Source organism: Myxocyprinus asiaticus, chromosome 33 (assembly GCF_019703515.2).
Source record: "Myxocyprinus asiaticus isolate MX2 ecotype Aquarium Trade chromosome 33, UBuf_Myxa_2, whole genome shotgun sequence".
Taxonomy (NCBI): domain Eukaryota; kingdom Metazoa; phylum Chordata; class Actinopteri; order Cypriniformes; family Catostomidae; genus Myxocyprinus; species Myxocyprinus asiaticus.
The window spans coordinates 10349652-10374763 of NC_059376.1; the positions used below are offsets into that span (position 1 = coordinate 10349652).

Below are 25112 nucleotides of genomic sequence, written 5' to 3' on the forward strand. Positions count from 1 at the left end.
TTAATGTACTTAAAATGATGGTAACACTTTACAGTAAGATTCCATTTGTTAACATTAGTAAATGCATTAGTTATCATGAATAAACAATTAACAATATATTTGTTACAGCATTTATTCATCTTTGTTAATGTTAGTTAATAAAAATACATCTGTTCATTGTTAGTTCATGTTAGTTCATAGTGCATTAACTAATGTTAACTAATACAACTTTTGATTTAAAAAATGTATTAGTATATGTTGAAATTAACATTAACTAAGATTAATAAATGCTTTTATTAGGTATTGTTCATTGTTAGTTTAACTCATGTTGTTAACTAATGTTAACAAATGAAACCTTAAAGTGTTACCAAAATTATATACAGTATATGCCTATATATATATATATATATATATATATATATATATATATATATATATATATATATATACACACACACACACACACACTCGGTGACCACTTTAATAGGAACACCTGTACACCTACATATTCATGTGATTATCTAATCAGCCAATCATGTGGCAGCTGTGCAATGCATAAAATCATACAGATACAGATCAGGAGCTTCAGTTAATGTTATACTGAATCATCATTATACATCAACCATCAGAATGGGGAAAAAATTTGATCTCACTGATCTTGACCGTGGCATGCTTTATATATATATTAAAAATGTTGCAGGTTCACGCATTGACAACTTCCCCACATACTGTGACAACATGCCCACTATAAAAGGTCAACATGTATTAAATAATTAGTTGGTTTTCCTGGCAATAACGATGGTAATGTTGAAAAGATGTTTTTTAAATATGTGTCCGTACAGAAACTGACTTTAAAAAATAAACCCATCCTGAGAAAACATTCACTGGAGAAAAAGGTGTGACAGCTAGCCCCTGTCCCCTATATATTTGTAGATGGAGTTCCTGCACTGATTTAATGGCCAATGATTCTAAGCATTGAAAGGCAATGCATAATACTGACATATTACCACACGCTAACGATGGTCTAGCTAAAACAAAACATTCCAGAAAAGTAGACGAATATACAGTCTTTTACAAACAACATGACATACAGTAATATATTTTTCACACTATGCACCTATTACAGCACATATGGTACACATCCTATATTTCTTTACATTTCAAATATAAACAGCGAATAATAACAGTGCCTCTCCTTGTGTACTTTACATTAAGGCATGGGGTATCTTCTCTGCAGCAACAGATTTGGAGCTCAGTGTTCTGAGAAACTCTTAAACTCTTCTAATTAATGTCATACATTTTCACATATTTTCCTCACAGAGAGTTTTTACAATCTGTAGGATGTGAATCTTGGCTGATGAAAAGGTCAAAATGTGTGAAAATCATGTCCAATCTCATAGCACATTTCAAGATGTCTGTATATCCCATTCATAAAAACACATTCATATGCATCATCATACTTATTTTGCTGTAATGGTCTGACTTCTTGAGTATAATTCATGTACTAGTGCAACATAACTGTACAGTATGTACTCTAATGAAGATTAAAACCTTTGCAGGCCAACAAAAGCAGATAAATGTCATATGTGAATAGTCTGTTACCAGGTTGCTGTGATTGTCTGTAAATTACAGTACATCACTTACACGCTAGGTTTCTTCTCCTAATTACCACTCTTTTCTTAAAGTGGCCCCAAAAAGTATTTGGACACTCAAGACACACTTAAAAATGTTAATAATGAATGTCAATCCATTTGATAATAAAATATCAAAGCAACTGGCATTTATTTTAAAGAATGACAGCACAAGAACACTTCTCAAGCAAAACATTTCTCAAACAATTGTTAGGTTTAAAATGATGACACTTTCTTTTATAACTATATATCTTTTAATGAGTCAGCAAATGTTCCTGAGTGGTGTTAAAAATGCTTAGTCAGATACTGAAAAGTCTTCAATAGAAATACTGATCAGTTTGCCCCTCTAGTTGATTAAGAGTCCATTGTGTATTTTATTATAATTGCCTTTTCATATCTGCTGTTTTAAATCTACAAGCACAGCATATATAAAATGCACTTATTTAAGGGTTACTAAAGTAAAGCAATATTTCTCAACATTCCCTTGCTGATAGCTACAACAACCTTACACGTGCAGTTCAGCTCTGAATTAGTTTGATTAACTAAAGCATAAAGACATTCTCAGTTTGTTTAAAACAGGCTAAAAATGCATAGCAAATTGCCCTCTTTAAAAAACAAAAAACAAAAAAAAACCAAATCGTGTTAATGAAGAGATTGAGACGTGTGATATATTTTCTCCTGAACTTTTTTTCCCCCGTAAAGGTCCATTTGGTGCTATTACAACTATAAACAACTATATTTCTTTGTTATACTGTAAGTCATTCTACATTTGAACAGTGTTGGGTAAGTTACTCTAAAAAAGTAATGAATTACTAACTTCTAATTACATCTCCTACAGTGTAATTAGATTACTGTACTAATTACTTTGTCTGAAAAGTAACTGCATTACTTATTACTAATTACTTTCTTAAACACTTATCAACCTCGACCAGATGAAAAAATACAAGGATAGACATGAAACTGTTATTTTAATTCTTTAAAATAAATCATATAAAATCAAATAAATTATTCATTAAAGGGGCTGCATTAAATTAGAAAACATATATTTTAACATAGACGTTAAATTTCGATTTTAAATTCACTATTGTTTTATATAGAATTGTTCTATAGTCTATAAACTATTTAACACAATTACATATCAGAAGTAACTATAATTAAATAACTGAAAGATTCCCTTACTTTAAGTAATCACTTTACTTTTTTCAATGAAAAAGTAATTTAATTACAGTAATTAATTATTTTGTAATGCATTACACCCAACACTGCATTTGAAGCACTATTTGCCTCTGTCAGCATCGCATGTACTAGGTCATAAACATTCAAATGGTAAAAAGTGTATACACTATAAACCATGCTTTTGAAATTCCCTCTCCTCAAGGTAATGCACTTTTTATCAAATACAGTAGCTATGTAAATGTAAATTTGTAATACTACCTTGCATTTCATTATTCAATTGAAACTTTCCCTTCTTTTAGTATACGCATATTTAAGTATGTTCTAACATTCATATAAAATCTTCCTTTATTCCTATGTTTTTAGTAGCTATATAAATATTTTAAAGACCTTAAACTGTCCCCAGAATGGGATTCTGTACATGTAAGAACATGCTGTGATGTGATAGCTTTGTCACAGGCCTGCCTGTGAAACTCATCTATTATCTATTCACGAGCATTTAAAATGAATAGTTTAGGATATCATTCACATTATGAATAATTTGTGAGCTTACTTTGGTAAAGACAGCAGCCTGCGCCCACACTTTGAAATATCAGCAGTGTTGAGGCACTGTTTATATTCCCTGTATAGAAACCCAGTGTGACTGTTCACCTGGGGTCCTGTTTTGAAGTATGTGGTTATAATATTACAAGTTGTTACTCTTTTTTCCAGAATATTATTATCAAGATAAAATGCAGCTTTCAGGAGGCAATTTTGATTTAAACCTGAACTTGATTTCATGTTACACAAATAAGTAACATTACATGAGTAAATGCTTATTTTGTGTGAAAGCCCATATTCATTCAAATGCCTGTTTCACTTTCCCAACTTGTCAGCGGATACTGAAGGAGCAATTACAATTATTAAAGAAATAATTCACCCAAAAAATGTTAATTCTGTCATCATTTACGTCATACCAAACATGTATGATTTTCTTTGTTCTGTAGAGCACAAAATAAAATAACAAATAAAAAAATAAATAAGCAGAATGTTCACAGTGCTCTTTTTCATGGACAAAGCACTGTCAAGCTCCAAAAATGACAAAAAAGCACCATAATTTTTTCCCCCACATGATTCACACAAATTTTGATAATTTTCTGGAGCCATATGATAGCTATGTCAGTGGAACAGACCAAAATTGAAGGCATTATTCAATAATAATCTTCTCCTCTGCCAGCAGCTCTTAAATTTCATCCATGTTCATGCACTGTGTATTTAAATACGGCACATCAAAACATGTCAAACCAAGTTTGACGGCAGTAATGCCAAACATCACTTGTTGCAATGTGTCTAGTAATGGATAAAACACGGCAAATTAGAATATGTGCATATTTGAATAGCACAAATGAGATTTGTCAGCTGCAACAGAGGAGACTTCAGTGAATTATGACTTAAAATTTGAACCGTTCTCTACACAAAGCTATCGTATGACTTCAGAAAACATGGAATATGGATTAATTTTATGGTGCTTTTAGCCATTTTTGGAGCTTTACAGCCCCTGGTCACCATTCACTTTCATTTCATGCATAAGAGCAACATGATCATTCTCCCTAACATCTCCTTTTGTGTTTGATAGTTGAATGAAAGAAAGTCATACAGAAACAGAAAGAGAGAAGAAAGAAAAGTCAACAGAAAGAGACAAGAAAGATTGCCTTGTTCTAACAAGTTACCAAAAATAAAGACCACAGTGTGCAGAATAAACAATTTGTCTAAAAGTATTCGTCTGTTGTGCAGGATTAACAATCAGCCTGATAATTCTCCAAGAGCAGGACTAGAGCAAGGCAAAGTGATCTAATTAAAGATAAAGTGCCTGTCATTGGGTTTAGATCACAGAGATTCAGACTGATACAACCCATCACTACCATCATCAAAGCCTTGATATCTCACCAGTAGATTGTGAAAGATAGGCAAGAAGACACCCCTTTTTGAATTTTGTGGATGATGCTCTGGAGAAGTGGTTTGATTGTAGATAGCCAAAATACTGAGGAATAAATGTTTTTCATATCTGCTGGTTGCTCTAAAATGTCCCTGTTCGTTTGTCCTTTACAGTTGAGATGCACTTCAAGCTTAGCATTTCAAGGTAAGAATGTGTGCAGTCCTGCAATGTGTTTTCTATTACAGATTATGCAGCTTTACCTTTGATGGTTATGTTTGGGAACCAATGCTGAAGATTCTTCCAGCAAATGGAGCAGCACAGAGCTGTGATATCACTGATTTCAATTCTTGTCAAAGCTGTTTTTTTGTAAAGAGCCTCAACAGTGTGCTTTTAAAAAAGCTTTGTGTTTCTTTGACTCACTTTCTCCATCCTGTTTCATTTTAGCTTTTTAAGCTCAACAGAAAACGTAGAGAGAAAATCTTGTAGAGCTAAGCCGATAAAAGTCTATCACTGCTGTTTAAATCTCACATTTGGGGCTGTTAGGTGGGTCCTGCACCCAATCAGATGATTGCAGAGGAACCAGGAGAAGAGGGTGAATTGGAGGAAGGAGGTAGGTTCCAAAAGAGCCATTTGCGTTTAATTTGGCGCTTTTGGTACAAGTGATCTTCTTTCTCACGTTCTTTACGAGTTCGCTGATAGTGATCTTCTTCCTTTAGATACCACACCGGAGGCCAGCGATGTTTCTCGAAGTACTCCTGGTTTTCTGCAAGACAGAATAAGACACCTGCCCTAGCTTTAAAGGGAACAACCTCAATTAAGGACAGATCCATTTGGGTTTTGCCATAATCCAATTAGCCTTATTCCTGATTTCAAAATGACATGGCTCTTTATGCAGTTCCAAACGTAGGTTCGGGAAGAGCTTGTTCATCTAGGCCTGCCAATCATATTCCAAGTAATATAAGCAACTGTTTGCCCTGCACTGGTGACAGTTCTTCCAGCATCCCTCCACCTCTCCATAACACCTATACCTATTATTATTTCAAAATTGTCTTTCTGTTTCTTGCTTTAGTCAGATAGTCCAAGGGGGCGGGGAGGATCTCAAAGATCAAGCACAGTACTGTGCTCGAGCCTCTACATTATGGACAGCGGGCCAAATTCGTATACCTTAATGTGCTCTAGGACTATATGAACCAGTGAACTCATGAACCACACTTTAAAAGTGCATGTTATGTATTACTATCTACAAACCTTTTGTCAGCTTTCTCAGAAGTGTGTGTGCTCTAAGAATCAGTAAATGTATGGGAAATGAATTTTCATTTACCTTTCTGTCTAATGGTTTTCAGTGCTGATCAGCAATTAAGTGCAGAAGAACATACAGTAGCATCTGAAAAAAATCTGCACTACCAGAGTCTCAATTGTTTTAAACTGTCATGATGTCTCAACAACTTGATTTTGAAAAAAAGTATTATATTGAAGGGTTGCCGGTTGGAAATACCAATTTGGGGACTTTTTACATACCTGTAGACTTGACCTTCATGTCCCGCGGGAATTTGCGGCAGACTCTGTTGTAGTTGGTGCAAATGTGATGGAGGCACCAGTCAGTCAACTGATGAGCACAGTGGAACTAATGGGGACAACCAATTACAGACATGGAAACACAGGGGATAAAAATTTTACCCACAATTACCCTTCTTCAGCAACCAAGATTGCAATGTTCACTTCATATAAAACCATGTAAAGTCATGTCAAACCATATGTACAGAATGAACTGGTCACAAACGAACATTTTTGCATTGCTACTAAGTTCAGTCATGACAATTTCTGGAAAGATTTAGCATGTTAATGTGGGTATGACATATTGAAAGGATTTGGTCTTGGTGGACAAGATCTGCTAAGCTGTTGCTGCAGAACAAGTACAGAGACTTGCTACTGCTAGAACAAACACAGACACGCTGCACTGAAACCGTCTTATCTGCAAATCTGAACCATTTAAATGTTTGTCAAGAGAGAGTACACGTGTTGACTGGATACCGGATTACATGTCAAAGGATCTATCAGCTTGCAACATGCGAGCTGACTGGCTAAACATGTCACATGTGAGGACATGTATCATGTGGACATGCTGATGCTTCTGCACCAAACCAAGCATTTATACAAGCAAAAATAGGGCACTGCTGCTGCTCTAAAGCACCATGTGCATCAAGTGTATGCTAGCTAAGTGTGCACTGGCCAGCTTGGCCAAATGGCATAATGCAAATAAAAAATTAAATCTCTATGTGTGGCTGGGCCTGCTTGGTCGAATGGTTAAAACGGCTAGTGACCGGACTCATGATTTGTTCCTGGACCAGAAAAGACTTTTACCTAGTGACTTAACCTAGCTACAGTATGTGTGGATTTATTTAAACTTATGACCTAAGATATTGATGTGTGCCAGGCCAGATTTTACTTTGGCTAAAGACGCGCTTCCATGTCATGGCCAAAAGTAGACCTTACTGTGCAAGCTGATAGAAGAAAACCCCAACAACCACCTGACCAACAGCATTTTCAGAGAAATAAAATCTTTCAGCATGCTGCAGTGAAACCGGCTTATCTTGAAAACTGAACCATTTAAATGTTTGGCAAGAGAGAGTACACGTGTTAATTGGATACCGGATTACATGTCAAAGGATCTATCAGCTTGCAACATGCAAGCTGACTGGCTAAACATGTCACATGTGAGTAAGCAATGATTGGCTAACAGATAACAAGTTTAAAGAACCTATCACTTTCGCCACATAGAGTTTCATGCCTGAACTTTAGTCATAAAATGTTTCTTGTTCAGCAAATGATCAATGATTTTTTTAGTTACCTACTTGCCTCAAAATGAAGTTATTAGCTGAACAAATAATTTGCATTTAGTGAACGAACAGATTCAAACTGGCTAATTAAATCAATGTTATTACGAACAATAAGGCAGTTTTTGAGAGAACTCAAAAATGTAGTCTTGATTTTTTTTTTCTTTCAATATTTTATTTTTTACAGAGTATCAAATGATGTCTGCTCAATTATCAAATATCACATTACATAAAAATGCTACACAAAGTCAAATTAAACATTTGTCTTTCTTTGTAATTTCAGTTAGCAAAAGAATTTCATGCTCAGATAACACAATACCCTATTTTCAAAAATCTACTAAAATGTAATTTTCCAAGGCTATAGACTATATTTAATACAAATTTAACATTTAATTTAACATCCATACAAAATAAATTACATGCATTACATTCCACTATATTATTGCCATTGAAGTACTGTTTAACTATGACTATGTACCTGATCAGCAACAACAGAAAGTAAAATGCTTGTATCAGGCATTACAAACAGCTATACCTAGGGGTGCAAGGGGGATAGGGTTTCACTTGACAGCGGTCCATTTACATCATCTTTGTCAGGTGTACACTTACCTGAGCCATGTCCAGATAGAGCAGAACATCTCCATCTATATCAGCTCCCATCATAGCAGCCTCTGTTAATACCGTCACAGTGTAGAGCTCTAGAACAGAAACACAACACTCAATTAAAACAATCGAATATATCAAAATTATTTTTGTTAATAAAAATAATATATAATTTTATTTAAAGTTGAGCCATGAAAAAAGTGCCAATATAAAATCAACTCTAAAATCTAATTGGATTAGCCAAGTTCAAAGCTATATACACATATGTGCATCAGTTCAACGCTACAGTATATACTGTACTTGCATCAAGTTGCTTATCAACCAGAAAGTAGGCTACTTCACTATTTAATTTGTGGACAGTTTTTCTGTTGATGTTATCATTACTAATAATTGAATAGTTTATTAGACATTGGGGTGTTTTATCATATTGCTGTTGCCACCATTTTATAAAAGTAAACAAGGCATTCAAGCCCATGTGTTACATATTTTATCACAGTTAACCATGGTTGTACCACTCCATTTCATATCGTGCTTAATGACACCCCATAAAGCTGATATGTGTTATTTCTGCGCAACTAGCATCACCAAACAATCCAGCCAATGTTGCTGTATCGGGCTGAACAGGTCCCTTATACAAAAAGAGATGTTTTAATAATGCCACAGTGTTTCACTTTTAGTGAAATCAACCAACAAATGGCTTACTTACAGACAGTGGCGAATTCTCAGGGCCACCAAAGCCTTCTCTGCTTGGCCTAACATGCCAAATAAATAAATATTTTTCATCCTTTCATTCTCAATCACCTTTTTGCCTATGTATTTTTAATCGCTTTCCACTCTTAATTAATCTACAAACATAGAGAAAAACGAAAAATGTATCCAGTCAGAATTTATTCCTTGATGCTTACAAGCAAAGCCTGACAACTGTTTCACAAATCACACGCCCAAAGCCAAGCTCATTAGCTGAAGCAGCACGTGAGTTTGAGCACCACCCCCTCAGGCCTTCAGAATTTCCACAGAATCCCTCAACAGTGCAAATGAATGGGAAACTAAAGTCAGATTGTCAGATTCATCAGCCAATCAGATTGATTTATTTGTTCTTGGTGGGTGTGATCTTTAGGATATGTCCCGGTCGAGGCCTTCTAGCTGGCCTTGAGTGACGTAATTTGAAAGCGAGCGCGAGATCTTGCTGATGAGTCGACTGTCATTACTGCTGCTATCGCCATTGAGAAAGAGATCCTTATGGATTTAAAAACACAAGATGTTCTGCATGACCGTGTGATTGCTTAATTTATTAAAGAGGAAAGGATGACTGATTTTCACTTCAAGTAAATTGGTAAGTGCTTTTTGCATTGTTATAGCAACATCAGGAGTTTTCTAAGTGTAAAATAGGCTGCTTGAGCATTCAGTGTTGGATCAAGTTTTGAAAAGTAGTGCTGCGTTCCATTCAACTCGGAAAGTCGGATTTTACCACTTCCTACTAGGAAAAGTGCAATGGAATGCATCTTGACTCAGGGAGCTATACAAAGTAAGTGACTGTTACGATTCACTGTTGTCTGCTTTGTGTTTTGCCTCTGTCATCTGTTCCCCCCGGACTACACTTCCCATAATCCCCTGCTTTGATCACTTCTAGCTGTTCCCTATTGATTCTCACCTGTGTTTCATTTACCTCATTTATCCATGTATATATATATTGCCCTATTGTCTGTTTAACCTTTGTCAGTTGTTATGTGCGTTTATCCAGTTCGTGCTCCGAGTTCTAGCCTGTTTGTTTATGTTTGTTCTTGTTTCCTGGTTCCTGGTTCCTAGTTTTGCCCTGTTCCATGTTTATCCTGTCTTGTATTTTGTTTTATTTATTCATCATTAAAGTTGCTGCACTTAGATCCTGCTCTCGTCACATCCTTCAAACGTTACAGAACAGCTGACCAGAACTGAAATGAATCTAGCAGCGTATTTTATCCAGTTGAGCTGAGCAAACTTACCTATTAGGGAATACTCACATCTGTTTAGCACCGTTGCCAGATACACGGGATTTACTGATTCCCACCTGAAATCCCTGTATCAGATTGGACTCATAACTCACAAGTGGAGGGAATTGCCGGAGACCGGAGATTACACGTGGGAGGAATATGTGGAGTTAATATTAGAAACATTCGCTTCAGAGGATCCTCCTCTCTCAATCCCGATCCTGGCTTCCAAGTCTTCCACGCCTGAGTTTACTCCACACTATGTCACGTCTGAATCTGCTCCACGCCATGTAACAGCCACGTCTGAGTCTGCTCCATGCTATGTCACAGCCACGTCTAAGTTTGCTCCACACTATGTCACAGCCACATCTGAGTCTGCTCCACGCTGCCACAGCCATGTCTGAGTCTACTCCACGCCATGTCACAGCTACGTCTGAGTCTGCTCCACGCCATATCACAGCCATGTCTGAGTCTGCTCCACACCATATCACAGCCACGTCTGAGTCTGCTATTCGCCATGTCACAGCCCAGCCTTCCGCGACTCCCTGCTTGAAGCCCTTCTCAGCCCCTGTCTCCAAGTTGAATGATCCGCCACTGATATCGGTGCGTAGGGCCACAAAAACCCTTCCTCACAAATTGTCAGCACCCACGCCTACCTCGGCCAACGAGCCGACGCCCATACCTGGCACAGTCAATAAGCCAATGCCCATGTCTGCCACAGCCAACGAGCCAACGCCATGCTTGCTATGGCCAACGAGCCAACGCCCATGCCTGCCACGTCCAATGAGTCAACGCTCACACATGCCACGGCCAGCGAGCTGGAAGCTTCATCTGTCCCAGATCCAGCGTTGTCAATCTCGTCCGTCCCAGAGCCAGCGTTGCCAGCCTCGTCCATCCCAGAGCCTGCATTGCCAGCCTTGTCCGTCCCAGAGCCTGTGTTGCCAGCCTCGTCCATCCCAGGGCCTGCGTTGCCAGCATCATCCGTCCCAGAGCCTGCGCTCCTGGAGGAGGAGGAGGAGAAAGGCTTCTGATCCCAAGTCTCCGCCCATGTACACGACCACAGAGGTCGTTTCCTAGCCTCTGCCCATGTTCACGACCACAGAGGTCGTCTCCGAGTCTCTGCCCATGTACACGACCACGGAGGTCGTTTCCAAGTCTCTGCCCATGTTCACGACCACAGAGGTCGTCTCCGAGTCTCTGTCCATGCCCACGGCCACAGAGATCGTTCCTGAGTGTCTGCCCATGTTCACGACCATAGAGGTCATTCCCGAGTCTCTGTCTATGCCCACAACCACAGAGGTCGTTCCTGAGTCTCAGTCCATGTCCATGAACACAGAGGTCATTCCAGAGTCTCTGTCCATGCCCACGACAACAGAGGTCATTCCCGAATCTCTGTCCATGCCCACGACCACAGAGGTTGCTCCCGAGACTCTGTTCATGTTCGCGACCACAGAGGTCATTTCCCAGTCATCCAGGACTCTTTGTCTCGAGCCTCCCACGGCTCAGCCTCCCACGGCTCCGCCCCTCGTGCCTCCCATGGCTCCGCCTGCCATGGCTCTGCCCTCAGAGTCTTCAATGGCTCCAGTCTCTAGTCTGTGGTCACCACTCAGGCCTCCTGACCCTTTTTCAGCTCTGTGGCCATCAACCAGGCCTCCTGATCTAGTCCCTACCCTGAGGTGGTCTCCCTGGTCTCATGGCCGTCCGCCTGATCTGCTCTGGTCTCCTGAGTCCCCTGGCCATCTGCCTGATCTACTCTGGTCTCCCGGGTCTCCTGGCCATCCACCTGATCTGCTCTGGTCTTCTGGGTCTCCTGGCCATCCGACTAATCTGCTCTGGTCTCCTGGCCATCCGCCTGATCTGCTCTGGTCTTCTGGATTTCCTGGCTGTCTGCCTGATCTGCTCTGGTCTCCTGGGTCTCCTGGCCTTCCACCTGATCAGCTCTGGTCTTCCTGGTCTCCTGTCCATCTGCCTGATCTGCTCTGGTCTTCTGGGTCTCCTGACTGTCTGCCTGATCTGCTCTGGTCTTCTGGGTCTCCTGACCATCTGCATGATCTACTCTGGTCTTCTGGGTCTCCAGATAGTCTGCCAGATCTGCTCTGGTATCCCTGGTCTCATGGCCATCTGCCTGATCTGCTCTGGCTCCCTTGGTCTCCTGGCCATCTACCTGATCTGCTCTGGCTCCCTTGGTCTCCTGGCCCTCTGCCTGATCTGCCCTGGTTTCCTTGGTCCCCTGGTTGTCTACCTGATCTGCCCTGGTTTCCTTGGTCCCCTGGTCATCTGCCTGATCTGCCCTGGTTTCTTTAGTCCCCTGGTCATCCGTCTGATCTGCCCTGTTTCCCTTGGTCCCCTGGTTGTCCGACTGATCTGTCCTGGTTTCCTTGGTCCCCTTGTCATCTGCCTGATCTGCCCTGGTTTCCTTGGTCCCCTGGTCGGTCGCCTGATCTGCCCTGGTTTCCTTGGCCTCCTGGTCGACCGCCTGATCTGCCCTGGCTTCCTTGGTCCCCTGGTTGTCTGCCTGGTCTGTCCTGGTTTCCTTGGCCCCCTGGTTGTCTGCCTGGTCTGTCCTGGTTTCCTTGGCCCCCTGGTCTTCCGCATGACCTGCCCTGGTTTCCTTGGTCCCATGATCATCTGCCTGATCTGATATGGTCTCCTGGGTCCTTTGACCACCAGCTTGTTCTGCTCTGGACTCTTTGATCTCCGGCTCCATCTTGGTCCTACCTCCCCTTCCTGTCCTCCTTGGGTGTCAGGAGCTGGCCATTAAGGCGGGGGGGGGGGGGGTGTTATGTTACAATTCACTGTTGTCTGCCTTTAGTTTTGCCTCTGTCATCTGTTCTCCCCAGACTACACTTCCCATAATCTCCTGCTCTGATCACTTCCAGCTGTTCCCTATTGATTCTCACCTGTGTTTCATTTACCTCGTTTATCCATGTATGTTTCCCTATTGTCTGTTTAACCTTTTTCAGTTGTTATGTGTGTTTATCCAGTTCGTGCTCTGAGTTCTAGCCTGTTTGTTTATGTTTTGTTCTTGTTTCCTGGTTGCAAGTTTTACCCTGTTCTGCGTTTATCCTGTCTTGTATTTTGTTTTATTTATTCATCATTAAATTGCTGCACTTAGATCCTGCTCTCGTCACATCCTTCAAATGTTACAGTGATAAACATTCACTTTATCAAGTAATATCAATAAATGAGTTTGTTTCCACATTACATGATATTAAAGCTTGTTTAACAAATGCCTGCAGAAACAGGTGTATAAAACATTATAATCTCTTTTGATAATCGTACTCCTGAAGCACAAATGCTAGCGCTGCAGCATTGTTTATCAGTTTTGTTGCTAGGAGACATCTCTAATGAGAGTCAAACCCCTGCTAAGCTAACAGGAGCATTGCAGTTCCGAATATCGGGGAATGGAATGCATTTATGGTTGGAGATATCAAGTATGAATATCCCACATCCAACTTGAATGGAACACAGCATAACCGTGTACCTTGAAGAAACAAAATTTATTGCAAGCAACATTTAAATCGCAAATATTATTAGATAGATTTTTCCAGGTATTATAGACCTCCTTGGTAGATTCATATGATAAATTATGATTTTTGAATGTCTGTTCAGGAGATGTTCATTTCACAAAACAGTCATGCTACAGTTAAAATTAGGCTTGCTTTAAAGACGCTGGCTACCACCCCTGGAGTTTGCTAGTTCAAATCCCAGGGCATGCTGAGTGACTCCAGCCAGGTCTCCTAAGCAACCAAATTGGCCCAGTTGCTAGGGAGGGTAGAGTCACATGGGGTAACCTCCTTGTGGTCACTATAATGTGGTTCGTTCTCAGTGGGGCACGTGGTGAGTTGAGCGTGGTTGCCGCGGTGGATGGCGTGAAGCCTCCACACGCGCTATGTCTTCGTGGCAACGCGATCAACAAGCCACGTGATAAGAGGCACGGGTTGACAGTCTCAGATGCGGAGGCAACTGGGATTCGTCCTCCGCCACCCGGACTGAGGCAAATCACTACGCGACCACGAGGCCTTAAAAAGCACATTGGGAATCGAGCATTCCAAATTGGGAAAAAAAAATTAAAAATAAAAAAATAATTTGGCTTGCTTGAGCATTAAGTGTCGTTTCAAGTTCTGGCTTTCGTGCGTGTGTAACCCACCTGTATTTTTAGTGGTTATTTTAGTAATAGTATTTTTATTATTATTGTTTGTTTTTATTTTATTTTATTTTGTTGGATTTTATTTTTTAAAATGTGGGATGCAAGAACGTGCCGTAGGGTTGTGCGTATTACGTCACGCGCGCACACACACTACCTGCTCGCAATATTGAAGAGAGCAAGGCTGCACCTGCGAAATTTCTTTCCATCTGTTGGAAAATATTACTACTTTGTGTCTGAAACCATTCTTATTTTATTAGGTAAGCCCTTATTGTTTTCATTTATTATATATTGATTTATTATGGGAAGCGATGTCTGATAAAATGACTTCAGTTCATGGGTTCAACATACAACACGTGTCTGAATGTGTATTGCTATGATTACATTTTGTTTGGTGATAAAGTTCATGTAAAATTTTAATTTCATTAGCAAATGTCATAAAAAGGGATGTTTTATTGAATAGGGAAACTTATGTTTTATGTGATATATTTACAACTATGTATTGGAGACAGAGTGCCGTAGGGTTGTGAGTATTATGTCATGCGCACACACACACTACCTGCTCGCAATGTGAAGAGTGCAAGGCTGCACCTGCGAAATTTCTTTCCATCTGTTGGAAAATATTACTACTTTGTGTCTGAAACCATTCTTATTTTATTAGTGGTTCCCGGAAGGAAAATATCTGAGTTCGCGGATGTCATTTACGTTTGAACTACAAGGTTTCAACTGAGGAGTTTTCATCTGTGCTGGATTTTCCCTGTTTGAGAGGAAAATTTGTGAAGAACACCAGATCAAAAGGGAAGATTTCCACACATACACGTACACACATATGAACTGAATTGAGTCACACAAATGAACATTTATTAAGGGAACATTTTCATATCCTGGACACATTTTGGAACTTTGAATTTCTTAGCAGATCTCCATCTAAATAATCAAACATGTATTGTTTGTTTATTTTATTTACATTTTCTTATGTTTAATTTTTGTTTCGATACTATTCATGTGCTAATGTGATGTTAAAAGAATTAACAATTTATATCTGCATATGCCTTGTTCAAGTTAATACAGTTTGACTGAATTGATTTATGTTTTGGGAATATTATTATTATTATTATTTTCATCTTTGAGTCAAAATGGTGAAATTTTGATACTTTGGCAAGTACAATTAATTGATTGGGTATTCGTATTTAGAATATCATAATCAGAATTTTTGTGAGAACCCAGAACTCCAGAATAGTGTATACATACATGTGTGTGTATATATATATATATATATATATATATATATATATATATATATATATATATATATATATATATATATATATATATATATATATGGATATATGTATGTGTGCATAATTGTTTTTTTTTGGGATAGATTCTCCTCCAGAGTAACAATTCATTAATAGGTTACACATGGATGTGTTTTTAAAATGTAAATTGGTATTATTAGTTAGCTGCAACATAATGTATGATGCCCAAAGGCATAGGGTGTCTCATTCATTATGAAACTGTGTTTTCTTAATGGCATGAATCACACTGAAGGCCTAGACTCTGCATATTAGACTCTGTATATTAAGCTGAGATATGAGAAAGAAATTTAACACTGAAAAAATTACACACATTTCACAGCAAGAGGACACACGTGAATGGCACCCATAGTGTCCTATGAAAAAACAAACAGTCCTGAATGTTACTGTCTGATCTTGGCTCTTCATCACTTATTCAGAGTCTAAATTTATGCAGGATTAGAGCTCCTGCAGGGATCCGATCCAGACTGTTAAGTGCATTACTGCCTCAGTAAGTCCCTGAGCAGAAATGGTGTATATGTGAGGGTTTGTTTGTGTACCTGTCAGCGCAACCAGGTGAGGCAGACAGAGTCGGTTTGCAAGTACAATGAGCTCCATAGCATCCAGATCTGGGCGAGAGCAGAAGCGGCCAGTGTAGAGATACTCCAGCACAGCACGCATACAGCTACGTGTAGTGTTAGGAAACAACACCTGACAAAACAGCACATGTATTAATACTGGAATAATAGAGCTGTTCAGTCATCACTTTAATGTGTAGGCCAACTTGGAAGGTTGATTCACCATGGGTTACCATGGGAATTTCCAATGGGCTTCCACTTTCTCCTGAAGTCCACTATCATCTCCACTGAGGAGATTATTACTGTTCACTCTACTTGAGGAGACTTTCGCTTTTTGTTGCCATTCAGCCCTCTCCCACTGTTCGTAATCTAGGGGTGATATTTGACCCTTAACTGACTTTTGAAGAATAGTCACATTAATAGATATTAATCATGTCAGAAAAGCATCATTTACAACTATGCAATATTGCCATCTTCGGACTCTGTTAAGCAAGAAAGATGCTGAAACTGTTATTCATGCATTCATAACCACTAGGCTAGATTATTGTAATAAACTTCTTTTTGGTCTTCCTTCTAAAACTCTCAAACGACTTCAATACATTCAAAACTCGGCTGCCAGTGTCCTCACACGTATGGAGAAATATGACCATATCACTCCCATACTACGTCATTTCACTGGTTGCCAGTATCCTATCACATTGAATTTAAAATTCTAATCATAACATTTAAATCTTTACATGGACTTGCTCTGCTCTATCTTTCTGAATTACTATCTTTTTAGTCACCCTCTCATACTCTACGGTCCTCTGGAGCTAATCTTCTCACCATCCCTAAGTTCAGGTTGTCTTCTATGGGTCGCAGGTCTTTTTCAGTAGTTGCCCTTTGCCTCTGGAATTCTCTTCTACCCTCTCTCCGTGAACTTCCTTCCTTGTCTGCCTTTAAATCTCAACTCAAAACTCAGCTTTTTGCTTTGTGTTATGATAACCCAGGTTATTAATAGTTTTTTTTTTTTATTATTATTTTTTTTTATTGTTTGTCTGTTTTTGTTTTGCTTTAATTTAGTTTTTTTACATGACTTCTTTGTAAAGTGACCTTGCGTATTGTGAAAGTTGCTATAAATACAAATTATTATTATTATTATTATTACAACATAAATTACACACAGTCATACCTAAAACATGAACTTTGAAGCTGCTGTGCTTTTTAAACAGTTCCTAACAAGTCACTACACCGACGTATGACGGTGTAATTTACTATAAGTTGTAGAACAAAACGTGAAAGTCTCTTCAAGTAATGTACTCCACAAATCTTATTTTACTCATAAATCAATAATGAACGCTATTCTGAAAACCCATTGGAAACTCCAGAAGGAAGTCATAAATTGAAAACGCTAATTTACTTCTGATCTTTAGAACAAATTTAACAGCTTCATTAACACCTCACTTTTAAAGTAACACTCAAGAGCAGTATGTAAATAATCAGTGGAACTGACCAAAGCCCATTAAATCATCTATGTTCTGTAGATGAATTAAAGTATGTTTCCTAACATTGTAACACACCGTATATGATTTATATAATTTCAATATTTGAATTTAATCCACGGAACCAAAAATTATTATATTCAACCTTTGGTGGTCAAATTTGAGTGTTTTCATTTGTATAATTTAAGGGATAATTCACCCAAAAATGAAATTCTCATTTACTCACCCTCATGCCATCCTAGATGTGTATGACTGTCTTTTTTCTACTGAACACAAACGAAGATTTTTAGAAGACTATCTCAGCTCTGTAGGTCCATACAATGCAAGTAAATAGGTGCCAAAATCTTGAAGCTCCAAAATGCACATAACACTGCATTAAAGTAATCGTCATGGTTACTGGTGTAACCTCCGTTCCCTGATGGAGGGAACGAGACGTTGGTGTCGATGTAGTGACACTAGGGGTCACTCTTGGGAGCCCGAGACACCTCTGGTCTTTGATAAAAGGCCAATGAAAATTGGCGAGTGCTATTTGCATGCCACTCCCCCGGACATACGGGTATAAAAGGAGCTGGTATGCAACCACTCATTCAGGTTTTATGCTGAGGTGCCGATATAAGGTCCGGCCATTTCAGCGGGTAGTTCAGCGTTGTGGCAGGAGGGACACAACGTCTCGTTCCCTCCATCAGGGAACGGTGGTTACACCAGTAACCATGATGTTCCATATCTGTCACTCACTCGACGTTGGTGTCGATGTAGTGACACTAGGGGTCCCTATACAAAATGCCACAAGGCTGAACTGTGTTATGTGAACTGGCGGTGTGTGGTGGGCAGACTTGCTGTGTGCCTCATAGCCAGCACACCAGGTCGACACGTAACCTCCCCCAACACAGTTATGAGTGTCGAACGGCCCTTTTTGGGGACAAGTCGACTACCCAAATATAGAGACAGGCTTAACCCAGTCATGGCCTCTTTTCCCCTTCTCTTTTTCCACTCCCTAAAAAAGAAGGGGGATTATCCGACTGGGCCGCCAGGTCTAGTCGGGGGGTGTCCCTCCCAAGGAGCAGGACACCGCGGAGACCACACCTCGCCCCAAGAGAGGGGGGGATATTTAAGTGGAAGAATTCGCCGGGGGGAGCTGCCGCGAGGAGCGTGAGGTCCGAGCACCACGTCTGGGCGGGCCAGTAGGGTGCTACCAGGACGACCTGCTCCTCGTCCTCCCTGAGGAGTGACCCCTAGTGTCACTACATTGACACCAACGTCTAGTTCCCTCCATCAGGGAACGGAGGTTACACCAGTAACCATGACGATTACTTTAATGCAGTGTTATGTAGCATCCATCTACTGCTCTACCATCGAAAATTGCTGGGCAAAGTCCTCGACGGTGTCGTCGAATAGGCCTGCCTGGGAAATGGGGGCAGCAAGGAATCGTGTCTTGTCGGCCTCACCCATCTCAACCAAGTTGAGACAAAGGTGGCGCTCCTGGACCACTAGTGTGGCCATCGTCCGCCCGAGAGACCGCGCCGTGACCTCCGTTGCTTGGAGAGTGAGGTCGGTCGCTGAGCGCAGTTCCTGCGGAACTACCCTCGTGCAGTTCCTTTAGCGCCTTGGCGGACTTGCAGGAGAGCCATGGTATGCAGGGCGGAGGTGGCTTGTCCAGCGGCACCGTAGGCCTTGGCCGTCAGAGACAACGTAAACCTACAGGCCTTGGATGGGAGCTTTGAGCACCCGCGCCAGGTGGTGGTGCTCTGCGGGCATAGGTGCACCGCGAGCGCCTTTATTGACCGGGGGATTGCCGAATAGCCCTTGGCCGCTCCACCATCGAGGGTTGTGAGGGCAGGGAAGCTGAAAAGATCGGGACCGGGCAGTAAAAAGTGCCTCCCGTGACCTTGTCAGCTCTTCATGCACTTCCGGGAAGAAAGGAACTAGGGCGGGGCGTGGCTTTGAGTGGCACCGCGAGTCCAGGAACCAATCACCGAGCCGCAAGGGTTCAGGAAAGAGCGGTGAGATCCACTCTAGCTGACGCTTGCGGCTGCCCGGGAAAGCATGTCATCATCTCCGCGTCAGCCTGTGACTGGGCAATCGACCCCGAAGGGAGGAGCCCAGCTGAGGCTTCCGACTGGATGGAAAATCAGAAAAAATCGGAAAAGCATCTTTAAAAAGACGCGTCTTTAAAAAGACGTTCTGTGTGTGCGCTCTTTTAGAGAAATATATACTCTTTTAGAGGGGAAAAATGCTCTCTAGTTTTTCTGCCGAAGCGCCCAGGGGCGTTCTCTGCAGTGCACCAGTGCAGAGGAGGGAGAAGCCGCTGAAATGCGCCATCAGATCCAGCAGAAGTGAATGAACAGTAGTATTCAGCTCAATGAGCGTGACCGTTCGGCTCCGAAGAGAAAATCTGAATGAGTGGTTGCATACCAGCTCCTTTTATACCCGTATGTCCAGGGGAGTGGCATGCAAATACCACTCGCCAATTTTCATTGGCCTTTTATCAAAGACCAGAGGTGTCTCGGGCTCCCAAGAGTGACCCCTAGTGTCACTACATCGACACCAACTTCAAGTGAGTGACAGATAGGGAACTATAAGACTCCAGTGGTTAATCCATATCTTCAGAAGTGATATCATAGGTGTGGGTGAAAAACAGTTCAATATTTAAGTCCTTTCTTACTGTCACTCTCCACTTTTACATAATTCTTCTTTTGTTTTTGGTGATTTGCAGTCTTTGTGCATATTGCCACCTACTGGGCAAGGAGTAGAATTTGTGGTAAAAACAGACTTAAATAATGATCTGTTTCTCACCCACACCTATCATATTGCTTCAGAAGATATGGATTTAACCACTGAAGTCTTGTGGATTACTTTTATGCTGTGTTTATGTGCATTTTGGAGCTTAAATTTGGCATCTATTCACTTGCACTGTATGGACTGCAGAGCTGAAAAATTCTTCTAAAAATCTTTGTGTTCTGTAGAAGAAAGAAAATCATACACATCTGTGATGGCATGAGGGTGAGTAAATGATGAGATAATTTGTATTTTTGGGTGAACTATCCTTTTAAGTTTGTCGGTTTGGGGATTATATTATATTATATTATATTATATTATATTATATTATATTATATTATATTATATTATATTATATTATACATGTATAATATTGTATTATATTGTTTTAGATTAGTGACAAACATTAATCCACCACGACCACCATCATATATTCTGCATAAATTATTAAAAATACAGTATATTAAATAAATATAAATTACAAAATAAAATAAAAAAACATACATTTAAAAATAAACTCTTGTAGCAATTAAAAGACCAATATAACATTTAATTCCACACCACAAGATATAAAAATTAATGGTGTTACATAAATTGAATTAGCTTGTTCCTCTATATATTTCAATGCAATAAACTTCACAAAATCACTGAACACAATTGCTGCCTCAATAGTTTACCAGTGATTCAATTTGTTTACCTCTTTCTGATCTCTCTTTTTAAATTAAGTACATAAAAAGAACCCATATCCGGATATAATATCCTGGAACTTTATCAGAATTCAATCAAAAGATATTTTGTCATGTTAGACAAATTATAAAATTGTATATGATGTGTCCATTAAAATACATAGAGGCAAAACATCACCTTTAAAAAAATATGACTTTGCCCTGCGTTAGACACATTGTGAATGCACTGTACCTCTTTTGTGCAACTCTCCACAAATGGTCCACCAAACATGGCTGCCATCCAATCACAGCTTGAGATGAGCAGTGGTTTATGGGCCATGATGGTGCCATCATCCAACCTGAACACAACATCTGCAGCACAGAACACAATACCTTCTGTAGCTTAGCTTATCAAATCACTAATATATTGACCAGTCATAAGAAACTATATATCATCTTAACATTTTTCAACAAAATACTTGTAAGGATTGCACCAAAATATCATACTGGCAACCTAAAAGGCTTTTTGTAATAGTTGGTCAACACTGCATTCCACTAAAGAGCAATCATAGTGCTAAAGTGAAGTGAAAATAAATAGAAATGCTGAGTGTTTATGTTAGGAGAGAGGAAAGCTCGGTCAGCATTAGAAGACAGCTTGATGTCCTGAAAAACACGACACAATCACACCAGTTCTCACTATCAAAAGAGCCCTTAAAAAGCCAGCTGACAAAATATGGGGACTTGTTTTTCTCTGTAGGGGTTAAAGACTGTGTTGTGAATTACATTATATGCTGAAGTAGAGGGGGAAAATAGCTTGCAAGTGTAGCTAACTACTTTTGGTTATGAGTAGCTTGTCGCTTGGGAAGTAGCTTGTTTACTTCAAAGTAGCTTCCCAACGCTGATTTGAAGTGCTGTGTCTAAGGTTTTTTTTTTTTTTTTAAAGCAAGAATGAGTTCGGTCTAAACTATTCAACCCTCTCTGAGAAGTTACGTCTTTAAATCCCCTCTCATTTCCTTTAAAGCACTGCCATGAAAAATGCTAAAGTTAAAAAATTAAGAAAAAGATAAACTCATCAAATTCACTAACTGATGTTACCTCTAATAACTACCAAGCAAACCACATACAGTTCACATGCCTCTCACCAGAGAAGGTCCCCTTCGCTAGGCATTCTTTCACTCGATTGATGCGTCTCACGTGAAAGGCCTTGGTGATCTCCTGATTCATGAAGGCTTCATCGTTCAGGATGTTCGCCACCATCATACGCAGGTCGAACACTTCCAGAAGCTCTGCAATATGGGCCACCTGCATCAGCTCCTTCTCCCGCTCATCAAGTTTACCTGTGTACAGGTACCGCAACACCGATCGAAATGGACCCGGTTGCATTGAAGGGTCCATGTGCACCACAGTCATTCGTCTAGGGTTGAAGGTGATGGGATCATCAACCATCTCTTCTTGGATGCTAATGAAAGCACGACTCAAGGCAGGGAGAAGACGACCATGCCGATCACCATCTCCACCTTTTAGAGTTCCATCACTGGTGCAGGCACGCAAGTTTGCCCTATCACCATCATCGTTACTTTCACAAACGTCAAAGCTAGCTGCCCGCATCAGTAAGTCACGGCCAGTAAGCGGCAGCCCTCGGGGTTGTTCTCGCTCCCTTTTGTTCTCGTCAGGAGCTCGAGATTCTGTCAAGAAGATGTCGTAGAACTTGGAGGAGGAAGTGGCAAGGTAAATGCGGTGGGCAAAGATCCTCTGGCGTTCCTGGAGGACCAAGATGACATCAGCACAGAGCGGATCTTCCAACAGGCGGCTTGGGTGCTCTTCGATGTTACTGGGAGCGGTGGGAACTGTGATAATGGGTGGAGGGGGTTTGGGGGGAAGGAAGGGGGCTTGGAGGAGTGGCCTTTGAACATTACGTAGATGAGACTTCCAGAACTGCAGATGACGGCGTGAAATGAGGGCTGCGCGGATAGCATTGTCGAAAACGTCCTTGACCCCAAACTGAGCAACAACGCTAGTTTCATAATAATGGATGCCTAGCTCTTTAGCCACCTCATGTCCTTTCTCTGGGGCCAGAATTTCATTGGATTTGATTGGTCTGAAACATAAAACATTAATAGTAACACAGGTTGTTATGAGCTTAAAACTACACCTGATGTTAAATTTGATGTATTGGATTTGATGTTCCTGTCCTGTGTTTATGTTAGGGATGTGCCCAAAGCCGAATACCTTATTTGGAAAGGCACGAATAATGACTTCAAAACGAATAAAGGATTCATCCGAATAATAAAAAAAATATTCGTATGACTGATTATCCAAGAGGCACAAGTATAAAGCGACTAAATAATGGTGTCTTAATATAAAAATTCCTGATAGATTTATGGGACTTTCACCTGTTTGTGGGCTATATTGATTTTATTTTCATTTCTTTTAATATTTGAATATGTATTTATTATTCACTGCAAAATATGTGCTTGACATTTCACATTTTGCTTGACACTTCCTGCCTTCAGAATAATGTTGTTATATATGAACAGATGAACAGAAATGCTGATATTAATATCAGAAATACCAGGAGAATCCAACATATTCCACAGTTAATATAGCCTACAAATTCAGCTTCATCTGGTTAAATAATACTTTTTTAAATAATAGTTGTATTATAATTATAATTATAATTATAATTATTAGGGTATTATTATGAAAAGGCATATCCAAGGCATATTTTATTAATAGAAACTATAAATGTAAGAGTAACATTTAAAATTGGGACTTCTGGTTTAAGCCCTGCCCACACAGGGTTCTATCTGAATACAGAGACAGATATAGATAATTTTGTCATATGAACAGATACAGATACAAATACAGATAATGGCTTCGCTGCACACTCCTAGTTGATGTATTTGCTGTTGAAGCAAGAAGTTGTAGGGGATGGGAGATATCGAAGGGCTCATCTCTTTTTTTTTTTTTTATAAAAAGCCAATAGCATTTACTTTATGTAAAAGCACTGAATCATGATTTGCTACTTACTATTGATAGTCAGAAGTAGGTTGTATTAGTGGGGAGGGGACATCCTCAGTCTAAAAAGCACTTTATTGGAAACATTTTTGGATACGTTTAGTGAGTGCGAGATGAGTCAACAATCATTTTGGTCAGTTTCCTAGAAGAAAAAGACTGTACATTTTTAATCTGTATATCTTCCAAAAGGTAATTTTGTGAACTTTTAGGAGTACACTAGCATATAGAGTGACTTAAAGCTAACAGACATGGACTAAAAGCCACAAAACTCCAGTTGGGATCTTTAATGTCTTAATTGTTACAAATTAAGGGGTGTACACACTGACAGCAATTAAGTCGCTGGAAGTCATCAAGTGTTTGTACTGTTGGTTGTGAGTAGGTACTTACGCGACCACTTTATCAAGCTATACCAGTCTGCGTATCATTGTTTGCACTCCTAATGAAAGTAGCCACATTGCACTGCTCCTCATTTGTGCTCTGCTCAATTTGTTGTCGGCAAACACTGACTTTCTTTTAAAATGAATGACTTTGGATCACTTTGTCACTGCAAATTGTTTTCAACATGAACGCCCCTTAGACTAACCAATAGTTGCAATTACCATGAAAATATTACCTGGCCAGTGGCCGGCGAGCTCTGTTCACTGCCTCCAAGTCAGCATATCGCAGGTCTAGTTGGCAGCCCACTAGGACAACAGGAGCTCTGGGACAGAAATGCTTGATCTCGGGGTACCACATGGTCCTCACATGGTGAAGTGAGTTTGGATTTGAAATGGAGAAACACAATACCACCACATCAGACCTGTTACCAAACCAGAGACAACTATTTAACTTATTGGCTTACACACCAAAAAAAAATAAAAAGAAAAATCATTAAAGTTGCTGGGGTCATTTTTGGGGTCACCACTGAACATCCTTGGGTCAACATCATGCACATTATAAGCTTATCAGTGAGAGCTAAGTTTAACCTGATAGGTTTCCATGGATTATGGCATTTTCACTTGTTTGTGGAAATAATCAAATGTGTCTTTAAAAAGTATTCCATGTCAAATACAAC

The 25112-nt window shown here is 40.0% G+C and overlaps 1 protein-coding gene across 1 annotated transcript in view; it reads right to left on the minus strand.

Annotated features, from left to right (window-relative positions):
• Positions 1–412: 412 nt before the first annotated feature.
• LOC127423958 (rho-related BTB domain-containing protein 2-like) overlaps positions 413–25112 on the minus strand; it is a 32739-nt gene continuing 8039 nt past the window's right edge. Inside the window, exons 4-10 of the mRNA XM_051668680.1 lie at positions 24672–24857; positions 22183–23138; positions 21294–21412; positions 16102–16252; positions 8142–8230; positions 6217–6322; positions 413–5461 (exon numbers count right to left, since the gene is read on the minus strand). Coding sequence (XP_051524640.1) covers positions 5259–5461; positions 6217–6322; positions 8142–8230; positions 16102–16252; positions 21294–21412; positions 22183–23138; positions 24672–24857 — 1810 coding nt within the window. The 3' untranslated portion in view covers positions 413–5258. The remainder of the gene's footprint in view (positions 5462–6216; positions 6323–8141; positions 8231–16101; positions 16253–21293; positions 21413–22182; positions 23139–24671; positions 24858–25112) is intronic.